The 22,752-nt window shown below is 41.5% G+C and overlaps 2 protein-coding genes across 7 annotated transcripts in view; both read left to right on the forward strand.

The window, feature by feature from the left end:
• kiaa1549la (KIAA1549-like a) overlaps positions 1 to 13,904 on the forward strand; it is a 37,364-nt gene extending 23,460 nt beyond the window's left edge. For 3 of the 6 annotated variants that reach the window (XM_010904077.3, XM_020040591.2, XM_010904078.3), the window contains 10 exons: positions 231 to 361; positions 3,338 to 3,465; positions 4,502 to 4,716; positions 6,401 to 6,539; positions 7,041 to 7,421; positions 8,261 to 8,358; positions 8,710 to 8,852; positions 10,631 to 10,791; positions 10,908 to 10,978; positions 11,077 to 13,904. In XM_010904077.3, coding sequence (XP_010902379.2) covers positions 231 to 361; positions 3,338 to 3,465; positions 4,502 to 4,716; positions 6,401 to 6,539; positions 7,041 to 7,421; positions 8,261 to 8,358; positions 8,710 to 8,852; positions 10,631 to 10,791; positions 10,908 to 10,937 — 1,426 coding nt within the window. In that variant the 3' untranslated portion in view covers positions 10,938 to 10,978; positions 11,077 to 13,904. The remainder of the gene's footprint in view (positions 1 to 230; positions 362 to 3,337; positions 3,466 to 4,501; positions 4,717 to 6,400; positions 6,540 to 7,040; positions 7,422 to 8,260; positions 8,359 to 8,709; positions 8,853 to 10,630; positions 10,792 to 10,907; positions 10,979 to 11,076) is intronic. The other 3 variants (XM_020040590.2, XM_020040588.2, XM_020040589.2) reach the window with 3 other exon arrangements.
• Positions 13,905 to 15,624: 1,720 nt separating this feature from the next.
• LOC117593339 (hyphally regulated cell wall protein 3-like) lies at positions 15,625 to 16,254 on the forward strand. Its single transcript, XM_034288171.1, has one exon. It carries the CDS (start codon positions 15,625 to 15,627, stop codon positions 16,252 to 16,254), a length of 630 nt encoding a protein of 209 aa, XP_034144062.1.
• The last annotated feature ends 6,498 nt before the right edge of the window (positions 16,255 to 22,752 follow it).

Here is a 22,752-nt window from a genome sequence, read left to right on the forward strand (position 1 = left end):
CTGACATCACGTCAGACGTGTGTGTTAGTCACTAGGCCTGCTGTGCTTGATGTTTAACCTGTACACCGTGGGAGACGGCACCTGTAGAGGTGTTCCAGTCATGCACTGCAGTCAGCCGTCACAGGTTGGAGCAGCGGCTGCGCAGCTCTGTGACAGCGGCATTGACCTCAGATAATACTGTATGCACAGAGCTTACCACTGCCTGCCTCTGTTGCTATGGTTACCCGTAGCAGGTTGCCAAGCGAGGACGGCTCGGTTACGAGCAACGAATCCGGGAAACTCAACACGGGCAAGAGTCTGACGGCACGGAGGACTGCGCCACACAAGAACGCCAAGGAGGATCTGCTACACAAGAGGAACGGTGAGGGAGGAGACCGGCTGTGCTTGTCCGCACTGCTGACCACCGCTAAGTCATTACACCGTCTTTAGACACTGTCGAGGTGTCATTAACAAAGAAACACACAGTGTAACGCATGGATGTATGCAGTGTAGGGACACACACCCACACCGCGGAAACACACACACACGGACATATACACACACAAGCATATTTGTATTTTGGTCGTCGTGCTGCAGTAGCTTTAGGAGGCAGGTAGTGTGAGCGGGAATTTGAGGAAAGGTCTGATGAATAACAACCCAGGCATACTGAGACATGATGCAGTGTGGCAATTTGAGACATTCACTTGACAGACTGAATCACTGAACAGTCTAGTGGCTATACATATTTATACATGATTCAAACTGCCATTGTTGTTTAGTTGTTGTCATTGTGGGATAATAAAATGCTAAAGGGATAGTTTGGGATTTTAGCATTAAGGATCTTTATCTACATCCCAAGAGGCAGAGAAATATATGCATACCATATCTGTGTCCATTACATTAGATGTTAGAAGCAATGACTAACTAGTATTAGCACAATGAATGTAAGGCACATAGGGTTAGTATTTCCAAAAAGGAACAATTCCACAACTTCTCGATATCAAGTTCCTTCAAACTTCATGCTGAGGAAAATGAGTAAAATGTCCCCAAAATCGCATTGCACAAGGTTAGATTAGAAACATTACAGTCATCTTAATACATATATAGTAAAATGTACAATGTCAAGCTAATGTCCAGCTATTTTAGACATGTTCTGCCATTTCATACAACACTGAGGCAATAAAGTTGTTACCATAGCATCTAGAAAGCTTTCTTTTTTTAACTGTCCAGCAGTGGTTACTCAACACTGGCCTTTTTTTAGCCTCAGCTTCCAGGCCCAGCTCACATTGTTCATGAGAGCCTGGGGAAGATCCTTTTGGAAAAGTAGATCTGAGTGGTTCAAATGCTGTTAGTAAATACATTATTCAAACGTATTTGAATGTACTCTGGAGAATGCCCAAGTTAAAACACATTTCAATATTAAGATCACTTTAAATTGTAAAAATGTATCCTTCAAATCATGAATGCAAGCCATTGTGTTGTGTAACGTGAAGTTAGATAGCCAGCTAGCTGGCAGGGGCCAAAGGTGTGGTCTTTTAGGCAAATGAAAATAATTGACAACTTGCACATCTGCTTATAGGAACATAACTGAAAGACGTCCAATGTCTCTATCAGTCTATCAAAGACACCGCGACTAGAAACATGTACCTTCACTTTACGTTCTGAATAACTAGAGTGTGTCGATTAGCCCTGGGTAAGGCATTCCATGACATCACTGGTGACCAACGTCAGGCTTGGACTTGGCATGCCGAAAGATTTTTCCTGCGGTGCATGAGTAATGAAGATATTCATTGTGACGTGGATGAGAACTAATGGTCAAATACCTTTAGCAATATTGACTCATATTGTGTAGTGTTCTGTAGTGTGTGCTAAACATTTATTTACTGACATTTCTTCCATACAGTATTTAGTAGATTTTATCAGAAGGAAAACCTCAGTCGCATTAAGTTTTGTATTTTTGATCAATGATTGTAGAAGGTGTCTTCATTGATCACACTTGATTATTGGATCAAAAATATGGAGATGACTTTCAGTCACCTGTGAAGGGTTTTGCACTCTCTAGTCATTGCCTTGTGTTGTTTGCTCTTGGATTCACTTGTCACAATGACAAGTTAATCCAAGAGGATTGAGAGGATTGCGTTATGCTGTGTTTTGGTAACGTAACCAATGTGTAGTCATTATATTTCACAAAAAAGGAATGATCAATGAATCCATAATATTGTATTGAAAGAGGCTTACAAATCAATGAAAGCACAATCAGTCGTTTTGAATGTAAAACTAGCTGTGCTGCAAGTGTGATCAGTTTGGAATTTAGCACAGAGTTTTAAAAAATTACAACATTCTTGTGAAATAATACCCAAGTGATAAAAAAGATAGTGTAAAGATGACTTTACTGTTACTGAAGCTATGGAGATTCTATTAAGTCACACCAAATCAAAATGGTCACAACGGGAAAAAATGAACACCATACAGTAGGACTATAGACTTATCTTTGCATCCTCGCCCAGGGCTCTAAAGCACAACCAATTTGTTTGCATTATTTGATGTGAGGCTTGGAGTTCAATTATGGGAGCACTATGCCACACAACATGGCAGCAACCCCAAACCGCACTCACCAAGCTCCACCAAGTCCCTCAACACAGACAGGCAGTGACACACAGCTTCTCCATGCCTAGTGTGTCCCTCTAACATGCACCCAACATGGACCTTGATGTTAGGTATTAAACCAAATTAGTTTTGTGTTATAATGTGCAGACATGCATTATTACAAATGATATTTGCCTACTTGGCTTATTCATTTGTTGTCATGCATAACAACATCTATATTATTATTATTATTATATAGATAGTTGGCCTGTCTGACCGGTATTTTGATGTCCATGCTGGTAGGTAGAACCATTTGAATAAAAAAAACTGTCCTGAATAGAAGCAAAAGCTGAAAATAATAGTTATAAAATAAAACTAATTTGTTGTGAACATCAACCTACTATATTGTTCTACAATTTATGAATGCCTATTAATCAGAAAAGAAACTGCACAAAAGAGCGAGATATCTGCATTGAAAATCTGCAACTAGCATCCCATCTATTTTTAATAAATGCAGTCTCTCCCCCAGACTACGCGATACGCAAAAGAATCTAAGCACTTGGAAACTGAACCTAGAACAATAGCTACAAAGCTCTGTATGATTGATGCTGATGAGAGATGAATACATCATTAACCCCACTGTAGCCAACCACCATATGATGCCAATCAATGACTCACAGGACCCAGGGAACAGACTGAAGTGCTCACAGCAGTATCAGTCATAGCTCTGCTAGCAAGTGATGTGCTAATTAGCAATGTACTCTCACCCCAGCAGACCCCTACGAGGACCACACAGGCTCACTCAGACTCATCACCATCAAGCCGATGGCAGCTCAACCCACGTACTCCTACCCATCCTCGTCCAGCCACAGCCAGGACTCGGTGGTCCTGAATGGGGAGGTGAGATCCTGCCCCTAGTCTGATGGGAATGATGCCACGCTGAGTCTTTCAACATGTCCTCCCATACAGAAAGAAAATGAGAAGAATTTACAATACATATTTTTCCCAAATAATGTTTCCCTCAAAATACACAGCTCAAAAAGATTATGGGAACAAGTAATCATCACAGAGTAACACCAAGTCAATTAAACTTCAGGGATATCAATCTGTCCAGTTAGGAAGCACAAGGGATTTTGAATCAATGGTTCACACTGACCACATGTGACAGACATGAATGAGTCTGGAGACGTCATGGTGAACGTTATGCTGCCTGCAACATCATCCAGCATGACCGGTTTGGCGGTGGGTCATTGATGGTCTGGGGAGGCATATCGTTGGAGGGTCGCACAGAACCCATGTGCTAGCCAAAGGTACATTGACTATTGTTAGGTACCGGGATGACATCCTCAGACCATTCGCCGTCTCACCAGGATCATGCGGAGACATTGTTGGGAGTGCATACAGGCAGGTGACACATTACTGAGTCACATTATGATTTGCTGTGATGAAATTCACGCAAGTTGGAACAGCCTGTGACTTCAATTGTTTGCTTTGATTTTCAGTGTTTGAATCCAGCCCTCAATCGGTTGGTGATTTTAGTTTCCATTGACCGCTGTTACGTCATTTTGTACTCAGTGAATTACAGTAAAGATTTAAAGACCTTTAATATATTTCCTTCATCGAGATCCGATGCGTGATTTAGGTGTTCCCTTCATTTTTTTGAGCAGTGTATGTTTGTTCCAGATACATTTATACCTGTATTTCATGCATTAAAATAAAATACAAAAAATTCAAAGAGCATAAAAAATACATTCTTTGGCCCATTGTTACCATATGAACTGTGTCCCTATATTCCTTCCCTTTAACCATAACCCTTCAATTCTTTCAGCTCAAAAGAATTCTGCGTAAGTGTTGTAAAAGCAGCGTAAAGTGAAACTATTATGCTTGCACAACAATATATATGCAAATACTAAAACAGAAATTACTTTGTCTACAGGCAAACATGGGACTCAAGCAGAAATCAGACATCGAACATTACAGGAATAAACTTCGGCAAAAAGCTAAGAGGAAAGGATACTGTGATTTTCCCATCACAGACAATGGCATCCACCAATTTAACCCCAGAGAGAGGCACACCAGGCATGATAGTGTCAACGAACCAATGACTGCTGAGGAGAAGAGAGCCTCCTATGCAGGATGCCACATCAGGAGGTGGGGGGAGCAGTCAGACATTTGTCTTTGTGCATCCACATTACAGTTGTGCTCAAAAGTTTGCATACCCTTGGAGATTTGGTAATATATGTACCATTTGTAAAGAAAACATGAGTGAGCAGGCAAAACACGTCTTTTATTTCTTATGGGATTCACAATCAACTGTATGTCAAGAAAGAAAAAAATGAACTGACTCCTGTTCAAAAGTCTGCATACCCTTAGTTCTTAATACTGTGTATTCCCCCCTTTAGCATCAATGACAGTGTGCAGTCTCTTTTAATAGTTTGCAGGTGGTATAGCTGCCAATTCGTCTTGGCAAAAGGCCTCCAGAACATGCAAAGTCTTTGGTGGTCTTGCATGAACCACAAATTTGAGATCACCCCAGAGAGCTCGATGATATTAAGGTCAGGTGACTGTGATGGCCACTCCAGAACTTTCACCTTTTTCTGCTGTAACCACTGGAGTGTCAATTTGGCCATTGTCCATGCTTTACAGTGGGGATGGTATTCTTTTCACTATGGTTGTGACCATAAAGTTATATTTTGGTCTCGTCACTCCATATTACAGTGTGCCAGAAGCTGTGAGGCGTGTCAAGGTGTTGTCAGGCATATTGTAACCAGGCTTTTTTGTGGCATTGGCGCAGTAAGGGCTTCTTTCTGGCAACTCGACCATGCAGCTAATTCTTTTTCAAGTATCGTCATATTGTGCTCCTAAAAACAACCACACTGTCTTTTTCCAGAGCAGCCTGTATTTTTTCCTGAGGTTACTTGTGGGTTTTTCTTTGTATCCCGAACAATTCTTCTGCCAGTTTTGGCTGTAATCTTTCTTGGTCTACCTGACCTTGGTTTGTTATCAAGAGATCCCTGAATTTTCCACTTCTTAATAAGTGATTGAAAAGTACTGACTGGCATATGCAAGGGTTTGGATATATTTTTATATTATTTTCCATCTTTATAAAGTTCCGTTACCTTGTTACGCAGGTCTTTTGACAGTTCTTTTCTGCTCAGTATCTAGCCTGCTCAGTGCATCCACGTGAGAGCTAACAAACTCATTGACAATTTATACACAGACACTGATTGCAATTTAAAAAGCCACAGGTGTGGGAAATTTACCTTTTAATTGTTATTTTCACCTGTGTGTCACCTTGTGTGTCTGTAACAAGGCCAAACATTCAAGGGTATGAAAACTTTGGATCAGGGCCATTTGGGTGATTTCTGTTATCATTATGATTTTAAAAAAAGAGCCAAAAAACTAGGTGATGATAAATGGCTTCACATGACCACTATCCTTAAATACCTTCTTTTTTTTCAGTCACATTGTCAAAATGTATGCCAAAATGTCACAATTTCTGCCAGGCTATGCAAACTTATGAACACAACTGTACGTAACACTCCAAGAAACAGTACGCTGTACAGGCTGTAAGCCTCCATTTCATCTTTGAGTGGGTGCCCATTGGGTGTTCAGCCTGGTATAGCTCCATATACATTTAAAAATTACTCCTCAAAACGCCTCCACTTCGTTGCAGCAAACTCTCATGTAGTGACACTGGGTGGCAGGTTTTGTTGAAAGTGTCATCGTTTAACAGATCAACTGTTGATTTTGCTTCATTTTCTTTTTTTCTTACTAATGATCGATGACTGTAAAGATGATAGTGATGATGGTGACTTTGATGTCCCAAATTCAGACAACCCCCATCTAGAGAGCCAGCCTACTGGAGCCGTCAGTCCTTGGCTAACAGCAGCCCTAGCCCTGCGGAGACAGAGATGGACCATCTGGTCCTCAGGGAGAGGTCCAGGAGAGGTATCCGCAACAGTGGCTATGATGTGAGTAAATCGCCGGATCTCACTGCTGTGTGATCTACATGTTTTGAACATAAATGAGTGGTAGCGGATGTCGTAATATGTACAGCATACTGCTGGAGTCTCCTCTCCACTGGATTGAGCCTAGAGAAGTTCTGATAATGGGGTGCAATAACCTAAAGAAAACTCCAGGACAAAGCCTGCCCCATTAAACGTATCTCTCCCAAACCTCATTCTAAGCTCCATGGCTCAGATGAAGAGGATTACCTTCAGCCCAACTTTAAAACCTCCATCTAGTGCAGCCGTGGAGCCCATTCTGAAAGCTCTGCCTTTATGCTGCCTGCACTGAAACTACCTTGCTGAATGTCAATGACAGTAAAAACGGTTCTAGTCTATTCAGTGATTCAGATGGGATATGTGATACTAGTTAATAGCTTTGAATGTGCTAAGCTATTAAATTGGAAATGGGTGTGTACGATTTCAGGAGTGTGTGTGCGTGAATATATCGGTCTTCTTGTGTGTCAGGCGGAACCAGAGCCATTTGAGGAGACCAATGTGGACCGACTGATGAGCTCCCTGGGTTACAGTGGAAGCCATCAGGTCAAGGGTCTCTCAGACTCGTCTACTCTAAGTTCTCAGCCCTCCATCAACGAGGTCCAGCAGCAGATGCATATGTTGCTGGGTAACGCATTCGGGCTGGCCCCAGACGAGCCCCCCACCGCCAACAGCCACCATCACCGACACCCCCATCCGCATCTTCACAGTTCCTACAACCCCAGCCATACCAGCCCCTACTCTGAAGGGGTAACTAGCGCTCCTGGCACCATGAACCACCCATGTGGAGGGGGGCGCCAGCGCGGGCCTGCTTACGGGCCAGAAATGCACCAGTGTAGCTTACCCAAGCCAGTAAGTGTCCTTGTCAGATGTTCTGAACTAATGTTTAGAACAGGACAAGTCTTTGTTTATACTTTTACCATTGCTTATGGTGGCGCTTAATAAAAGGCAAATCCTGAGATGTTAGAGATGGGCACACTCTACATTTCACATTTGTATTTTAATTACTGATTAAATAATTACTGTCAAAAGCTGTAATTAGTCTTTTTAAAATAAAAGCGCCCACATTTTGTGGCACTCCTCCCTGAATAAGGATCAGATGGCTGATGGCATTAGTGTCTGATTGGTCCGCTAAATGAACTAGGACTGCCATTCTTCAGTGTGTTTTCAGATACAGTATGTTCAGGTTACCAATATTTCTTATCTGACTGCCAGGACAGTTAGCAGATTTTGAATGCATTAGCTAATGTGCGGAAGCTTGAAAAACATACAAGATGACCCTCTTGGTCATAACATAAGCAACAGTGATTAATAAGGATGTTTCAGGAGTATTTACTGAATGTTCTGGATTATAAAATGTGTTGGCCGGGTCTCTTTACATCCAACCTGCTGAATAGCAGTTTATTGGGTAAATCAGTAACCGCCAAAAGGTGGTACAGATCATTTTTAATGATCTGATGGTAATTAAATTTTAAAGAAGTATTGCATTTTTTAAGTAAATTACAAAATGCACTTGGTAGTTTAAAATGTTATAAATTTATCTTTATGGTATTATGTAGACTATTTCTGCCCACCTGTGGCCATTGTAGAAACTCAGCATGGTAAATATGTTGAGAGGCTAGCTGTATAAAAACATATACATATGTTGGAACACCCACACGGATTAAACAAGGCTGTATTTTGTTTTGCAGGGCTTCAGGTTCACTCAGCTTCCTGACATGGGCATTGGACCCCCGCCACCTCTGATTCCCTCCAGACCCGGACCCCCTCAAGGGACTTCAGTGAGGCGGTATGAGCCCCCCACCCACACGCTCAGAGAGTAAACAGATGCCAATGACATTAATTCCAGTATATTCACATCCACTTAATGACTGAACATTCTCAATCACCTCAGATATCCTTGTGTAACTACAGCATATTGCCTTCTACTGCTGACATGCAGCATTCCATGTTGAGGCTGTTTCTTTGTGTCGTGGCACGTATCTACTCAGAGACGTAGCTTATTCTGCATCATTTAAACTTAACAGCATCCTCATTTGAATTCAGTGCTGCAGTTAATTGACTGTTAACAGATTTGCATGTGGTATACGGGCCGCCCAGCGGTGAGAATTATAAATCGCAAGGCTTTTGTCTTCTGCAGTTCTACACCCGACGTCAGCCTGAAGCCTCGCATTTCCGAGGCCTCTGAGATGCAGAGTCAGCACAATGGCGCCCCCTATCTGCCTATCAATAGAGCGCCCTTCCCTTCTGTTACTGTTGACCAGTCAATGACCAGCTACTCAGGTCAGAATAACATTTATAATTAGTAAATGTATATACGCATGACATGTGCATATACAGTACACCCCTCACATTTTTGCAAATATTTGATTATATCTTTTTGTGTGACAACACTGAAGAAATGACACTTTGCTACAATGTAAAGTGGTGAGTGTACAGCTTGTATAACAGTGTAAATTTGCTGTCCCCTGAAAATGACCCAACACACAGACATTAATGTGTAAACCGCTGGCAACAAAAGTGAGTACACCCCTAAGTGAAAATGTCCAAATTTGGGCCCAATTAGACATTTTCCCTCCCCGGTGTCATGTGACTCGTTAGTGTTACAAGATCTTAGGTGTGGATGGGGAGCAGGTGTGTTAAATTTGGTGTTATCGCTCTCACATTCCCTCATACTGGTCACTGGAAGTTCTACATGGCACACCTCATGGCAAAGAACTCTCTGAGGATCTGAAAAAAGAATAAAGATGGCCTAGGCTATAAGAAGATTGCCAAGACCCTGAAACTGAGCTGCAGCACGGTGGCCAGACCATACAGCAGTTTCACAGGACAGGTTCCACTCAGAACAGGCCTCGCCATGTTTGAACAAAGAAGTTGAGTGGACGTGCTCAGCATCATATTCAGAGGTTGTCTTTGGGAAATAGATGTATGAGTGCTCCCAGCATTGCTGCAGAGTTTGAAGGGGTGGAGGGTCAGCCTGTTAGTGCTCAGACCATACGCCGCACACTGCATCAAATTGGTCTGCATGGCTGTCGTCCCGGAAGGAAGCCTCTTCTGAAGATGATGCACAAGAAAGACAAGCAGACTAAGGACATGGATTACTGGAACCATGTCCTGTGGTCTGATGAGACCAAGATAAACGTATTTGGTTCAGATGGTGTGAAGCGTGTGTGGCGGCATCCAGGTGAGGAGTACCAAGACAAGTGTGTCTTGCCTACAGTCAAGCATGGTGGTGGGAGTGTCATGGTCTGGGGCTGCATGAGTGCTGCCGGCACTGGCGAGCTACAGTTCATTGAGGTAACCATGAATGCCAACATGTACTGTGACATACTGAAGCAGAGCATGATCCCCTCCCTTCGGAGACTGGGCCACAGGGCAGTATTCCAACATGATAACGACCCCAAACACACCTCCAAGACGACCCACTTTGCTAAAGAAGCTGAGGGTAAAGGTGATGGACTGGCCTAGCATGTCTCCAGACCTAAACCCTATTGAGCATCTGTGGGGCATCCTCAAATAGAAGGTGGAGGAGCGCAACGTCTCTAACATCCACCAGCTCCGTGATGTCATCATGGAGGAGTAGAAGAGGACTACAGTGGCAACCTGTGAAGCTCTGGTGAACTCCATGCCCAAGAGGGTTAAGGCAGTGCTGGAAAAAAATGGTGGCCACACAAAATATTGACACTTTGGACCAATTTGGACATTTTCACTGTACTCACTTTTGTTGCCAGCGGTTTAGAAATTAATGGCTGTGTGTTGAGTTATTTGAGGGGACAGCAAATTTACACTGTTATACAAGCTGTACACTCACTATTTTCCATTGTAGCAAAGTGTAATTTCTTCAGTGTTGAAAAGATATAATCAAATATTTGCAAAAACGTGAGGGGTGTACTCCATTTTGTGAGATACTGTATGTCATGCGTATATGACATGTCATATACTCATTTAGCCCTTGTATACAGTGTACATATTTGTATTCTTCTCAACTGAATTACATGGTTAAATAACAGTGAAATAAATGAATTAAATTGATTAGCTAACACGATGAACTACCTCTCTAGGAAACCCAATGACAGCAGTTTACGCCATATCGGCTAACCGTCCAGGTTACTCGGACTACTTTGTTATGTCTCCACCATCGTCGTATGGAAGCCCATCCTGGATGTCCTACCCACCTGAACCTGAGGACATCCCACACCAGTGGAATGACACTGTAAACACAGTCAGTGTCTTAACCAGACAAATGCCTTCATTACTGTGACTGTATAAATCAACTGCTTTGATCTGGATGTCGCTACACTTTCTGTCCCTGTTTGAAACAATTTCTTCTCTTTGCAGAACCCGTGTCATTTAGAAACCATTTGTTGAGATCTAATCTCTGGCACTGAGTGGAAACCGCATATTTCTCGGTGGGCACACACACTTCATAACACAGCTCAGTCTTTGAGTCAAATCACTGGGTTATTGTGGTTCATTTCCTCTCATTCCATTTCTCTCTGTCCTCCAGGTGTCCTATAGTTTGAGCAGTCGGGCCTCACTCCCTCACTCTGAGTACCCCTGGACTGGAGCACCCCGTCCTGCCCTTCACCCTGGCCTGCCTCCTCAGCCCAGCCAGGCCCTCTTTGCCCTGCTCCCTGAGCTACAGGTCTAACAGACCTCACAGTCTCCAGATCAACTGCCACCAGCCAGCAGAGGACGGCCCAGACTAGAATGCAGCACCATCCCTACTGGTAGTGCCCTATACAGCCTCAGCCGTGGTCCGGACCTGTCCGACGACGGGGCTGGCAAAGCTGGACTAACTGTGCTTTTTGATGATCCAAATGAACGGAAAGAAGAGTTTTACCTACTGTACTACTGGTGGTTTATGTGTATTTTAAAAACGACAACAAAGAAACTAACTCGTCTTGAGCTGTATCAGTTTCAGTTTTAGGATATTTGTGTGCTTTGTCATTTACTTTAGTGCATTACTTGTTTGTAATGGGGGAAAAAAAATAATGTGAGTGCATCTTTTGCGCTCACCCCATTCCAAGGCAAAAAAAAGTGTGCAGGAGAAGCTTTGGTGTGAGGGTCATTGTTTTATTTAATGCAAAATGGATTCATTACCCTTTCCCCATCAAATTACTGTTTAAAAAAACAGTCACTTGTTCTGTTATTCATTAGAGGTTTGTCAGCCAACCATGATTACGAAAAGCTGGATAGTCGTATATTGCAGCACACAAATGATCTTACAATGGTTCTTTACTTACAAGTGTTATGTATTTGTATTTGGAGATTTTGACTTATATTGGGTCATATTCATTCACTGGATGGAGTGGTTATAATAAGGAGTGTTTAATGGGCCGAAGGCATATTGATTAAATGTATTATGTAACGTGATTACATACATTATTGAAGAGACTTATGCAAGCATTGAGGATTGAGATGAAGAACGTTACTGCATATACAGCATTTTGACAATTATTTTGAGACATGTTGACTTGCTTTACAGCATTTTGAAGGATGATCAAATCTTTTTGAAACTTATTTTCTAATTTGGCAAGGGTACCAACACTTAGATATCTGACTGCCAGGGTCACCTAGTGTGCAATGCATCACATTTCTAGCTTATGAAAGTGCTGGTAAATGCATAGACAATTACTCACATGGTCATAACATAAGCAAAGATGATTTATAATAATATTTCACTCATACCTCCTGAATGGGTTAGAAATCAACTGGAATGTGATGCCTGGGTTTTTTTCCCCATGTACACCCAAATACTGTAGTGGATTTCCATCCATGCAGATTGTATTCATGGATTGCAAGTTTCCTAACATTGTTTTAGCGTCCATTTGGGGGCTACTCAATGTATACGCAATTTGATCTGGTGCAATACCAAGGCTTGGAAACACTACACCAAATAATAATAGCTAAACCTTTTGACATTACTGAAATTTAACTAGCCAATGTTAACATCAACAGCTGTTTTTGACTCAATCTGCAAGCTAATGACAGTATCAACATTTGTCAGCGTGCAATAAGATAATAATAATATGATGATAACGGCACCGTTGTTTTCTCCTACATATTAGACTACTTAATAGATGTTTCAAAACTACTATAGTGCAATTTAGACAACGTTAATCAGCCCCTGTTTAAAGTCAGTAGCCCCAGTTCGTCTTCCGGTGGTCAACATGTCAATAGAATGTTACAGACCATGGCAACGATGCGACTTGAGTTACGCAGGTGCAATGCGGCTGCATTAGATCAACAATCGCCCAAATATTGTTACCAGATGATTTGTATTGCTGTGATATCACTGATACGATTATCCAATAATGACGTGTCATTGAAAAGTTTTTTGCATTTATAAGGACAGAATAAAGTCCCATCAGTGTGATATAGAACATAAAATATGGCCTAGGTAGAATACTAGTTAAGTCTGGATAAGAAAATCTGAGCACTTTCTCACATAAACCTACCCAACAAAAACTGCAGTATCAATGCAAATGCTTTAAGCATGCAATATTCATATTTCAAATATTAGAATAACAATTTTCTAACAAACTATATGATTCACAAACAACATCAGAGTGATTGCATAGGCAGTATATAGTGTATCAGTTTGGATGGGTAGTGTGTACTCAACAGATATCAACTGTTGCTACCCAGTTTGAAAATACATTGTTTTACTATTTTTCTACAAAATTATAAATCAATTATTTTTTTGGAGATGTAGATCTACAAGTTTAAGCGCAATATTCCAAAGGAAACATTATAAAAACTTAAAATACAGAATTGCAAAGACATTTTGAGGATCTGTCAGATTTGCTCCATAATGCTACAGAAGATGTCAACTTTTTCCAGCTCTACCCATTCATTTGTAAATAGTCCTAGATTTATTCACAGTAAAGTTTCACTCAACAACGTTAATGTGACTGGAAAAGGAATTGTAATGTTGCCCATGCCCATGAATTGAACATCTTGCCCTTTATTAACAAGCACAAAAAATCTGATTGGTGCTTGGTATCATCATCATTATCATGAGTGTTGCTAAAAAAAAACATAAAAGCACTCCCATTAGTTGAAAACAATATATCATTGGTACAGTATGTCCATTTATCCATATTTGATGCTAACAAATGGGAAATATGATTGATCAAATGGAACGTAATGAATGTGTTGACATACGTTGATGTACTGTTAATGCTTATTTTACCAGATGCATTTCTCAGAGATGGAATGTGTTGATTGGCCCCTGAGGTTTCTGAAAGAACTGCGGTTTGAATCATGTCACGACGAATGCAGTTGGATGTAATAACGCAGAATTTTGTTGAAATAAAACCCAATAAATTACAACCTATAATGTGTTTATTATGTGTAACATTATAGTTCACAACCGTGAGCAAAGAATAACTACTGTAGAAAATACACGTGATGGAGACTGGTCGCTTCACAAAACATGTGGGATAGTCGGCTTTGCAAGGCTACACAATTGGAGTCTGTGTGTGACATTTTGTACCAGTTCAATTAATAAATGTCAGGGTCTCACAGCTATCTCACAGTCCATTGTTCCCGCTATTTAAGCAGCGGAACTTTCCTAGAGTAAAACTAATTTGACCAGTGACATTGAAGGATGTACAGAGACCGCAATTCAACCTCTGAAAATACTTGCCTTGACGAGCAATGAATACTGAGTACGAAGCTATAACACTGAACAATTCACTGTCCACACAAAGCTTTGGAATGGATATTTGACCGTAACCACATCACAGACCTTTAGGCTTCAGTATGGTTGACATAATGAACTACTTTCAAATAAACCTTTCTTCTAAAGGACATCATTCCAAGCACACTGAAAGATCTTATGGAACGTTGGATCACATCCTCTATAATAGGCCAAGATTGTACGTAAATCTCAGAATAAAGCAAATAGAATATAAGATATATAAATTTGTTTTATATCGTATAACAATGTATATATTTTTTTTAGGTAAAGGTACCTTAAAATTTGAGAAATTAAATCATACTTCACTGGTGTGATAAATGTATGATCATTTTCAACCGAAAGTTCTCTTGAATGTCCACATGGGGGAAGCAGAGCTCTTGAAGTTCTTTAAGGTTTTCATAACAACCATTTCTCTCTCATTTCGAGAAATATATCTTGTATTAATAGGGATCTAGAGCTTTTATCTTCCACAATGCCTCCACTTTTCTTCCAAACTCTCCATAGCCATTCAGCTCTCGCCTAATGGCCCTGCCCAGCGGGAAACACTGGTTAGAATGACATCATTGCTTGCTCTGCTGAGATAACCCTGTTGCGCAACAGCACATTGGCCAGATACCCTCTCCCCTGCAGCTCTGGAGCCAGGCTGATGCCCCTACCTGCTGAGGTGTCCGTCACACCTCATCCCCCTGTCCATGGAACAAGCCCAAGGCCCTGGTACACTGACATAAACAATCCCTCTCTTTCCTGCAGGAAAAGACCCAGACCATATTGTTCTCATCGCTCTCCTGCAGAGCCAGTCAACACAAAGAGCGAGTCTCCAATGCCACTCGTTCTGTAGGAAACAGGTTGGTATCTGATACAACTCTAATGGCAAGTCATAAACAAGCCATCCATATTAAGGATGTTAAAAAAAATATAATCTCTGTTATTTTAAAACTAAAGTTTTGTGCAGTTAGTCCAATATAAAAAAATTATAATTGTATTAGTAGATTAAATTGTTACCTGAACTTACTATCAAGACCATCTCCCCGTTCTGAAAATCCAAAGATGCCACTGCCTGCGAATTGAGGATTCGTCCAAGGCACCAGAACTAATGCTCAAGCAAACTCACGCAAACCGGTGTTTCACGACAGATTTAAGGTATTGTTTATGTTGACGTAGTCTGTCCACAGGAGATTAAGATGAACATGTATCTCCAAACAACAAGAAATATACCATGCATCTTTAACTCAATTGTCAAATCAGTTTTATTGCATCCAACATGGTGCAACAATCTAAAGTGCTCTTTTGCGGCACTAAGCCGGCCTCCACGGTTTGTGCCATTGGCTGTAGAGTGACTGGCATGGCATGGGTGATGGCATGGGTGATGGCATGGGTGATGGCATGGATGATGGCATGGGTGATGGCATGGGTGATGGCATGGGTGATGGCATGGATGATGGCATGAATGATGGCATGGATGATGGCATGGATGATGGCATGGGTGATGGCATGGATGATGGCATGGGTGATGGGATGGATGATGGCATGGGTGATGGCATGGATGATGGCATGGGTGATGGCAGGTGTGATGGCATGGGTGATGGCATGGGTGATGGCATGGATGATGGCATGGGTGATGGCATGGGTGATGGCATGGGTGATGGCATGGGTGATGGCATGAATGATGGCATGGATGATGGCATGGATGATGGCATGGGTGATGGCATGGATGATGGCATGGGTGATGGGATGGATGATGGCATGGGTGATGGCATGGATGATGGCATGGGTGATGGCAGGTGTGATGGCATGGGTGATGGCATGGGTGATGGCATGGGTGATGGCATGGGTGATGGCATGGATGATGGCATGGGTGATGGCATGGGTGATGCAAATTGGTGTGCATCACCTGGGAAGTGGGAGGCACAGTCAGCAGGGATTTACCAGTATCACCGTGCTCTAGCGACACCCTCATGTGCCATCAGGCGTGATTAACTACTGGTTGCAAGAGGGCTAGGTGAAAAAACAATGGCTTGGCACGGTTGCTGCTATCTTCAGTTCTCCTGTATCTTTTGGGAGTTGTTGCAATGAGACAGGGCTATAGAGGCAACTGGATGTTTTAGTAAATTGTGAAAAAGAACTGTGTTAGTAAATTGTGAAAATTCTGTGTTAGTAGCTATTTGGTGCAGCAACATGGACACAAACAAAAATAAGATTTCAAATTTCAAAAACAATTGCCTAGGGCACGTCCTGTGATTTTACTGGAGCAGAATCATCCATCAAACACTGAACCCAAAAGTGCTTGTAAATGACCTATTCTGCCCAAAGGGCAAAGACTTTCCCCAAAGAGTCACTCAAACTTTCACATTTGCTGGACTGAAGAGCTGTGTCTCCTTCAACGCTTGATTGTTGAAGTGTTCATCATGAAAAACATCTGTTTTTCTTTAGTGATAATTCCACAGGCTGCAATGGACTCACACGTTGATTAATATACAGTTTTATTCAACATACTGGCAACATTGACCTCTAGAAACCTTTATCTGCCTTCATGTAGACAATGTGTTATTGATAATTAGCTCGTAAGACGAATTCATTATTACCAGTTCTGTCTTCCGAAGGGCCCAAGGACATGCGTTTTACAATGGCAAACCCCAGAGCAGTCTGTTGTGCTTACGAAGGCTTTTGATTTGAGAATGTTCTGTTTCGTCCTTGGATGGCTTACCTTGTCTCCTAATCCTTTCACGCCGGCTGAAGTTGATTTTGTGTTCAGCTTCGCCTGTGCACATCGCCGTCAGATTGGCACAGTGTGAATGTATGTGTGTGTGTGAGTGTGTGTCAGTGAGTGTGTGTGTCGGTGTGTGTGTGTGTGTGTGTGTGTGCGCATGTTGATCCGGAGAAAACTTAAGTGCTGCAGATTTGAACCAAAATATGCTTATTTACAAAGTACACTTACATCTGTTGATAATCACGTAAAACTCCGACGTCCTTCGTCACAATGCTAGTGTCTTGGCTAGGTTCACACTATGTCAGTAGGTAGTTACAGTGCTAGAGTCTTGGCTAGGTCACACTGTGTCAGTAGGTAGTTACAGTGCTAGAGTCTTGGCTAGGTCACACTGTGTCAGTAGGTAGTAACAGTGCTAGAGTCTTGGCTAGGTTCACACTATGTCAGTAGGTAGTTACAGTGCTAGAGTCTTGGCTAGGTTCACACTGTGTCAGTAGGTGGTAACAGTGCTAGAGTCTTGGCTAGGTTCACACTGTGTCAGTAGGTAGTAACAGTGCTAGAGTCTTGGCTAGGTTCACACTGTGTCAGTAGGTAGTTACAGTGCTAGAGTCTTGGCTAGGTTCACACTGTGTCAGTAGGTGGTAACAGTGCTAGAGTCTTGGCTAGGTTCACACTGTGTCAGTAGGTAGTTACAGTGCTAGAGTCTTGGCTAGGTTCACACTGTGTCAGTAGGTGGTAACAGTGCTAGAGTCTTGGCTAGGTTCACACTGTGTCAGTAGGTAGTTACAGTGCTAGAGGTCTTGGCTAGGTTCACACTGTGTCAGTAGGTGGTAACAGTGCTAGAGTCTTGGCTAGGTTCACACTGTGTCAGTAGGTAGTTACAGTGCTAGAGTCTTGGCTAGGTTCACACTGTGTCAGTAGGTGGTAACAGTGCTAGAGTCTTGGCTAGGTTCACACTGTGTCAGTAGGTAGTTACAGTGCTAGAGTCTTGGCTAGGTTCACACTGTGTCAGTAGGTGGTAACAGTGCTAGAGTCTTGGCTAGGTTCACACTGTGTCAGTAGGTGGTAACAGTGCTAGAGTCTTGGCTAGGTTCACACTGTGTCAGTAGGTAGTTACAGTGCTAGAGTCTTGGCTAGGTTCACACTGTGTCAGTAGGTGGTAACAGTGCTAGAGTCTTGGCTAGGTTCACACTGTGTCAGTAGGTAGTTACAGTGCTAGAGTCTTGGCTAGGTTCACACTGTGTCAGTAGGTGGTAACAGTGCTAGAGTCTTGGCTAGGTTCACACTGCGTCAGTAGGTAGTTACAGTGCTAGAGTCTTGGCTAGGTTCACACTGTGTCAGTAGGTGGTAACAGTGCTAGAGTCTTGGCTAGGTTCACACTGCGTCAGTAGGTAGTTACAGTGCTAGAGTCTTGGCTAGGTTCACACTGTGACAGTAGGTGGTAATCAGGTTGTAGGCCTACATTTGGTAGGTGAAATTTGAGATGTACCGGAGACCTTTTGAGTCATTTGTAGTCCTTCCTAAATTAAATGTGCATCCTCTAATAAAGTATTTAAAAGATTTGTGTGTGTCTGTGTATAAATATAGACTTGGAGGCCCTTCAGACAGTGCTGGCTCAGCTATAGATCTCTGCCTGGGTATCCCTGTGTAATGAGTTGAGAGATGTTTAATCCCTTCTCTCCGTAATTAATGAGCAATCATTGAAAGGCAAACATAAAATTTAGCACATGGCTCAAACTATTCAGAGGATGGATTGATAGAGGATGAGGAACATCGTGACTTGTGAACTGAAGTGGAGAAATATGATTTCCATTAGAATTTCAGAAACTTTCCATGATATATCTGCAGTAATAGCATAATGAAGGTGTTTCAAAAATATTGTTTAATTTAGAAATGATTTGGGGTCTTACAAATGCACATTCTAAAATGCAGACATTCTATTGGACAACAGAAACCAGACCAGAAAAGAAGCACCTTCCCTCTTTTCAATCAGCGTCACTAAGAGATGTGGTCATATCCTCCTCAAGCACATCAACAAACAATGGCAGAGTGGAAGCCTTCTCTCATTTCCCTGGTTGATGAGTCTACCCAGTGCACTCAATTTCTGTTCATGCAACTTTACCGCCTGCACATTTAATAATAATACACAAGAATTACAACTGACTGAAGCGTTGATTGGTTACACCCATCTCTCCCACCCAACCACAGACTAGCTTACAACCGAAAAAACACACACATCCAGAATGTGTAAATGTGTAAGTGTGTAAATGTGTAAATGTGTAAATGTGTAAATGTGTAAGTGCGTAAATGGGTAAATGTGTAAATGTGTAAATGTGTAAGTGTGTAAATGTGTAAATGTGTAAATGTGTAAGTGTGTAAATGTGTAAATGTGTAAATGTGTAAGTGCGTAAGTGCCTAGACTTTTATTTCCCCCCCACCCCAACACCACTTCTCATTACTATTTAATCAGAGCCTCTCTTCTGCCAGGTATATTGAACTGTAATTACAGTCTGAGTTTCTTATTAGCAGATAAGACTTTGATAATGGGTCCTTGGAGGAAAACCAAACCAAATTAATTCTGCCCAGGCAAGGTGTCTGGCTGCCTCTCACCATGATCCACTGGAGCAAACAGCTGTGGAGATCATGCGCCCAGCACTGATAAGAGAAGAGTGGTAGCCCATAATAGGGAGCTAAACATTTGACACTAGTTGACCTACACAACAAAATCTTAATATAACGCACTGTGTACTAATGTACTATCATCAGTCAATGATTTGCACAGGTGACACAGACAGATAAATAAGGAAACAATGAGTAAAAAATAAAGGATGGCAAACAGATATTATTACAACCAAAATAAACCTTGCATGTGTGCATTTTCTTATTCCAGGTACAGGATCTTGGTCTAGAGTTGAAATGTGTCCTGTGCTGTATCAAACTGTGACTCAACAAGTGTCTTCATCCCTCCTCTCAGTGGGTAGAGAAGTTCCTTCCGGCTTGTCTTGTAGTAATGGTTCTCTCCTGCTTGTGTCCTGTAGTTTACAAAGGAACCTGCTCACAGCCATCTCTGACTGCACCCACTAAAGCCTCCCTGAGCCTGGCTGATCTGTGGGTTGAGCCCTTTCACAGGCAGTGTCATGACATGGCTGAGCTTCCAAAAGGCCCATGTCAGGTACACGTTATGGGGGATTGTTTTTGTCTGTGTTCGTTTTAAATTGGTTAAGTTATTTAGAAATGTAAAGGTAATTTTATTACAGTTTGAATTGACCCATCAAACCCATGTTAATGTGTATCAGTGTTTCCTATTTAAAGCAATTTACAGATATGTCTTTTGATATTTACATTTTAGTCATTTAGCAGACTCATCCAGAGCAACATACTGGAGAAATGGCTATATGCTTTGCACATTTAATTATTATTGGGCTGTAGCCAATAAACTGCTCCAAATGCCAGCATACCTCTTTTCCATATGCTCCTGTTAAGCATAAAGAAAATTGATAAAGGTTAGAAATCACTACAAAACAGTCCTGAGATCTCACAAATGTTAGATGCTCAATATCTCAGAAGTCTGCTTTACACATATTGAACTTTGTTGTCCTCAAATACTTTCAAGGTGTCAAGCTTGCTTTGAGATATACTTTTGAGATGTACAGAATTTCCTTAAAAAATGAAAGCTGTGCATAAAAGCAAATACATTAAATTGCGAAGAAATAAAATGTATCTGGTCTCTGGGCCAAATACAGTCATTTATTCATCAATGTCAAATATGCTCTGAAGGAACAATACCAGATTTTTTGTACAGGTACAGTTAAACAATATTAAAATATTTTCAAACCTAGAATAGTGATGTAACAGTGGATCTATGAAAGAAGTAGCACATTCAGTGGATTGAAACTGATTTGATAAAGCCCTCTGGAATATTGGAGGGGACTTGTCCTGCTCACTTATTTGGTGACTGTGCCTATGAAATAATGAGTTTTGGGTATGAATGCGTATTTTTTTTGTTGGCTTTATTAAATGCAAATGAGTGCAGTTGTGTTGGCTATGCTGTGGTCCGTTTGATCAGACAGTAGAGAACGCACTGTGACAGGTGCAGACAGCATCACACATGCACACACACACACACACACAGACAGACACACACGCCCACTTACCCACACACACACACCTACACACCCACCCACACACACACACACACACATACACACACGCTGTTATCTCCCAACCACACTAATGACTCTTCACTGCACAGCTATAGTTACAGGGAGCACTCAGGAGGAGCTGTTACTTTGCACTAACGGCAAAGAAAGCAAGGCTCCAGAAAGCCTTTCTCTGAATGGATGGCCATTTTGTCATTTAAATCTCCTGAATATGATAACTCTCTTTTTGGTCTTCTGTAGCGATGGAACCTCTATCTTATAATATAGCCAAATCCTGCCGTCACTATTCAATTTTATGCTAGTCGAGGACAGCAACAGCTTTCCTGCACTGAATATTGAGCTCAGTTTCAAAGAAGGTAATAGCCTGGAAATACAATTTTATAGAAATGTATAGCCTGTGTTAAAGCACAGGATACTAAGCCATTCCTGTAATCAAAGCTTTTTTGTCAAATAGGTTTCAGAGAAAAACAGCAATGTTAGCTCAGTATTACAGTTTATCAACAAACATTTGGGGGTTTACCTACATCATGATTATTTTTATAAATGTGAGGTGCACTATGAATAAAAAGATAAAATGCTTAAAACAGTGTTTTAGTTAATTACCAGTAGGTGGAGCTCTGTGTCATACAGTAGGATGTTTTCGGATGATAGGCTACGTTGCAGTGTTAGCTCCACACGTAAATTGAGATGCAAAACGATAAAGGGACTCGACTTGTCAGAAGAGTGAAAATGTGTACAGTATTACAGTACCATTAATAAATAACCTTAAAGCTAGCTTCAGGTCTCACTGAAATTGTTTTAATTCTATTCACTGCAACAGTTTGACCATGGATCAATGTACTTCGAAATGTCTTTTTTTATTTTTTTTTATGAATTACACATTCATGGAATTGTAGAATGTAAAATGTTTTCCTGGTGCAGACATAAGGAAGTAGGTCAGGGCATTTTGGTGCAAATTCATTACATTCATTTTGAATGTGACTTTTTTTTCCAAATGCAATTCTACAGACATGTTCTCTTGACAACTATGTTCAGCCTCCTCACTGGGTGTATTTACATACATGAATATAAAGGGCCTGAACAGGGGTGCACCAAAACCTTGCTCTGTCCAGGTCTACCTGTACTCATATACACTGTCTAGACTCTGTCTCATTAATTATTCATTACTGTTTTCATTACTGTCACATTCTCTTGCATAATTCAAGAAGTGTGTCAAGAGAAGGATATTAAAATAAAAAAACTCATTGGCTCTAGATGACACCTATAGATATAGACTGAAATGAAACATTACCGTGGCTAGAATCCTCAACCTTTCATCCCAATGCCCAGCGTGCTACTGACAGAGTCGATAGCCCTGTACATTAACCCTAACCCTAAACCAGGCTCATCAAACATCTCCCACCTTCAGAGATGTCTTCCAGCTGACTTCAGGTCTTACAAGAACTTGCTCACTTTGCTGATGCGAGTTTGTGAATGTGAGATCTGATCCCTTTTGACACAGGTGTAATAAAACAGGGCAGTGAGCGAACCCTAAAACCTCTGGCAAGAAGCCCAGTGTTTTCCACAAAAGCATACGCTTTTGCATCCAAACCTGCTTAATGTCCTTTCACC

This window comes from Esox lucius, chromosome 19, assembly GCF_011004845.1.
Source record: "Esox lucius isolate fEsoLuc1 chromosome 19, fEsoLuc1.pri, whole genome shotgun sequence".
Classification (NCBI taxonomy): Eukaryota; Metazoa; Chordata; class Actinopteri; order Esociformes; family Esocidae; genus Esox; species Esox lucius.

Coding starts and splice junctions, on each gene's coding strand:
- LOC117593339 (XM_034288171.1), top strand. CDS start 15,625: ATGGGTGATGGCATGGGTGATGGCATGGGTGATGGCATGGATGATGGC.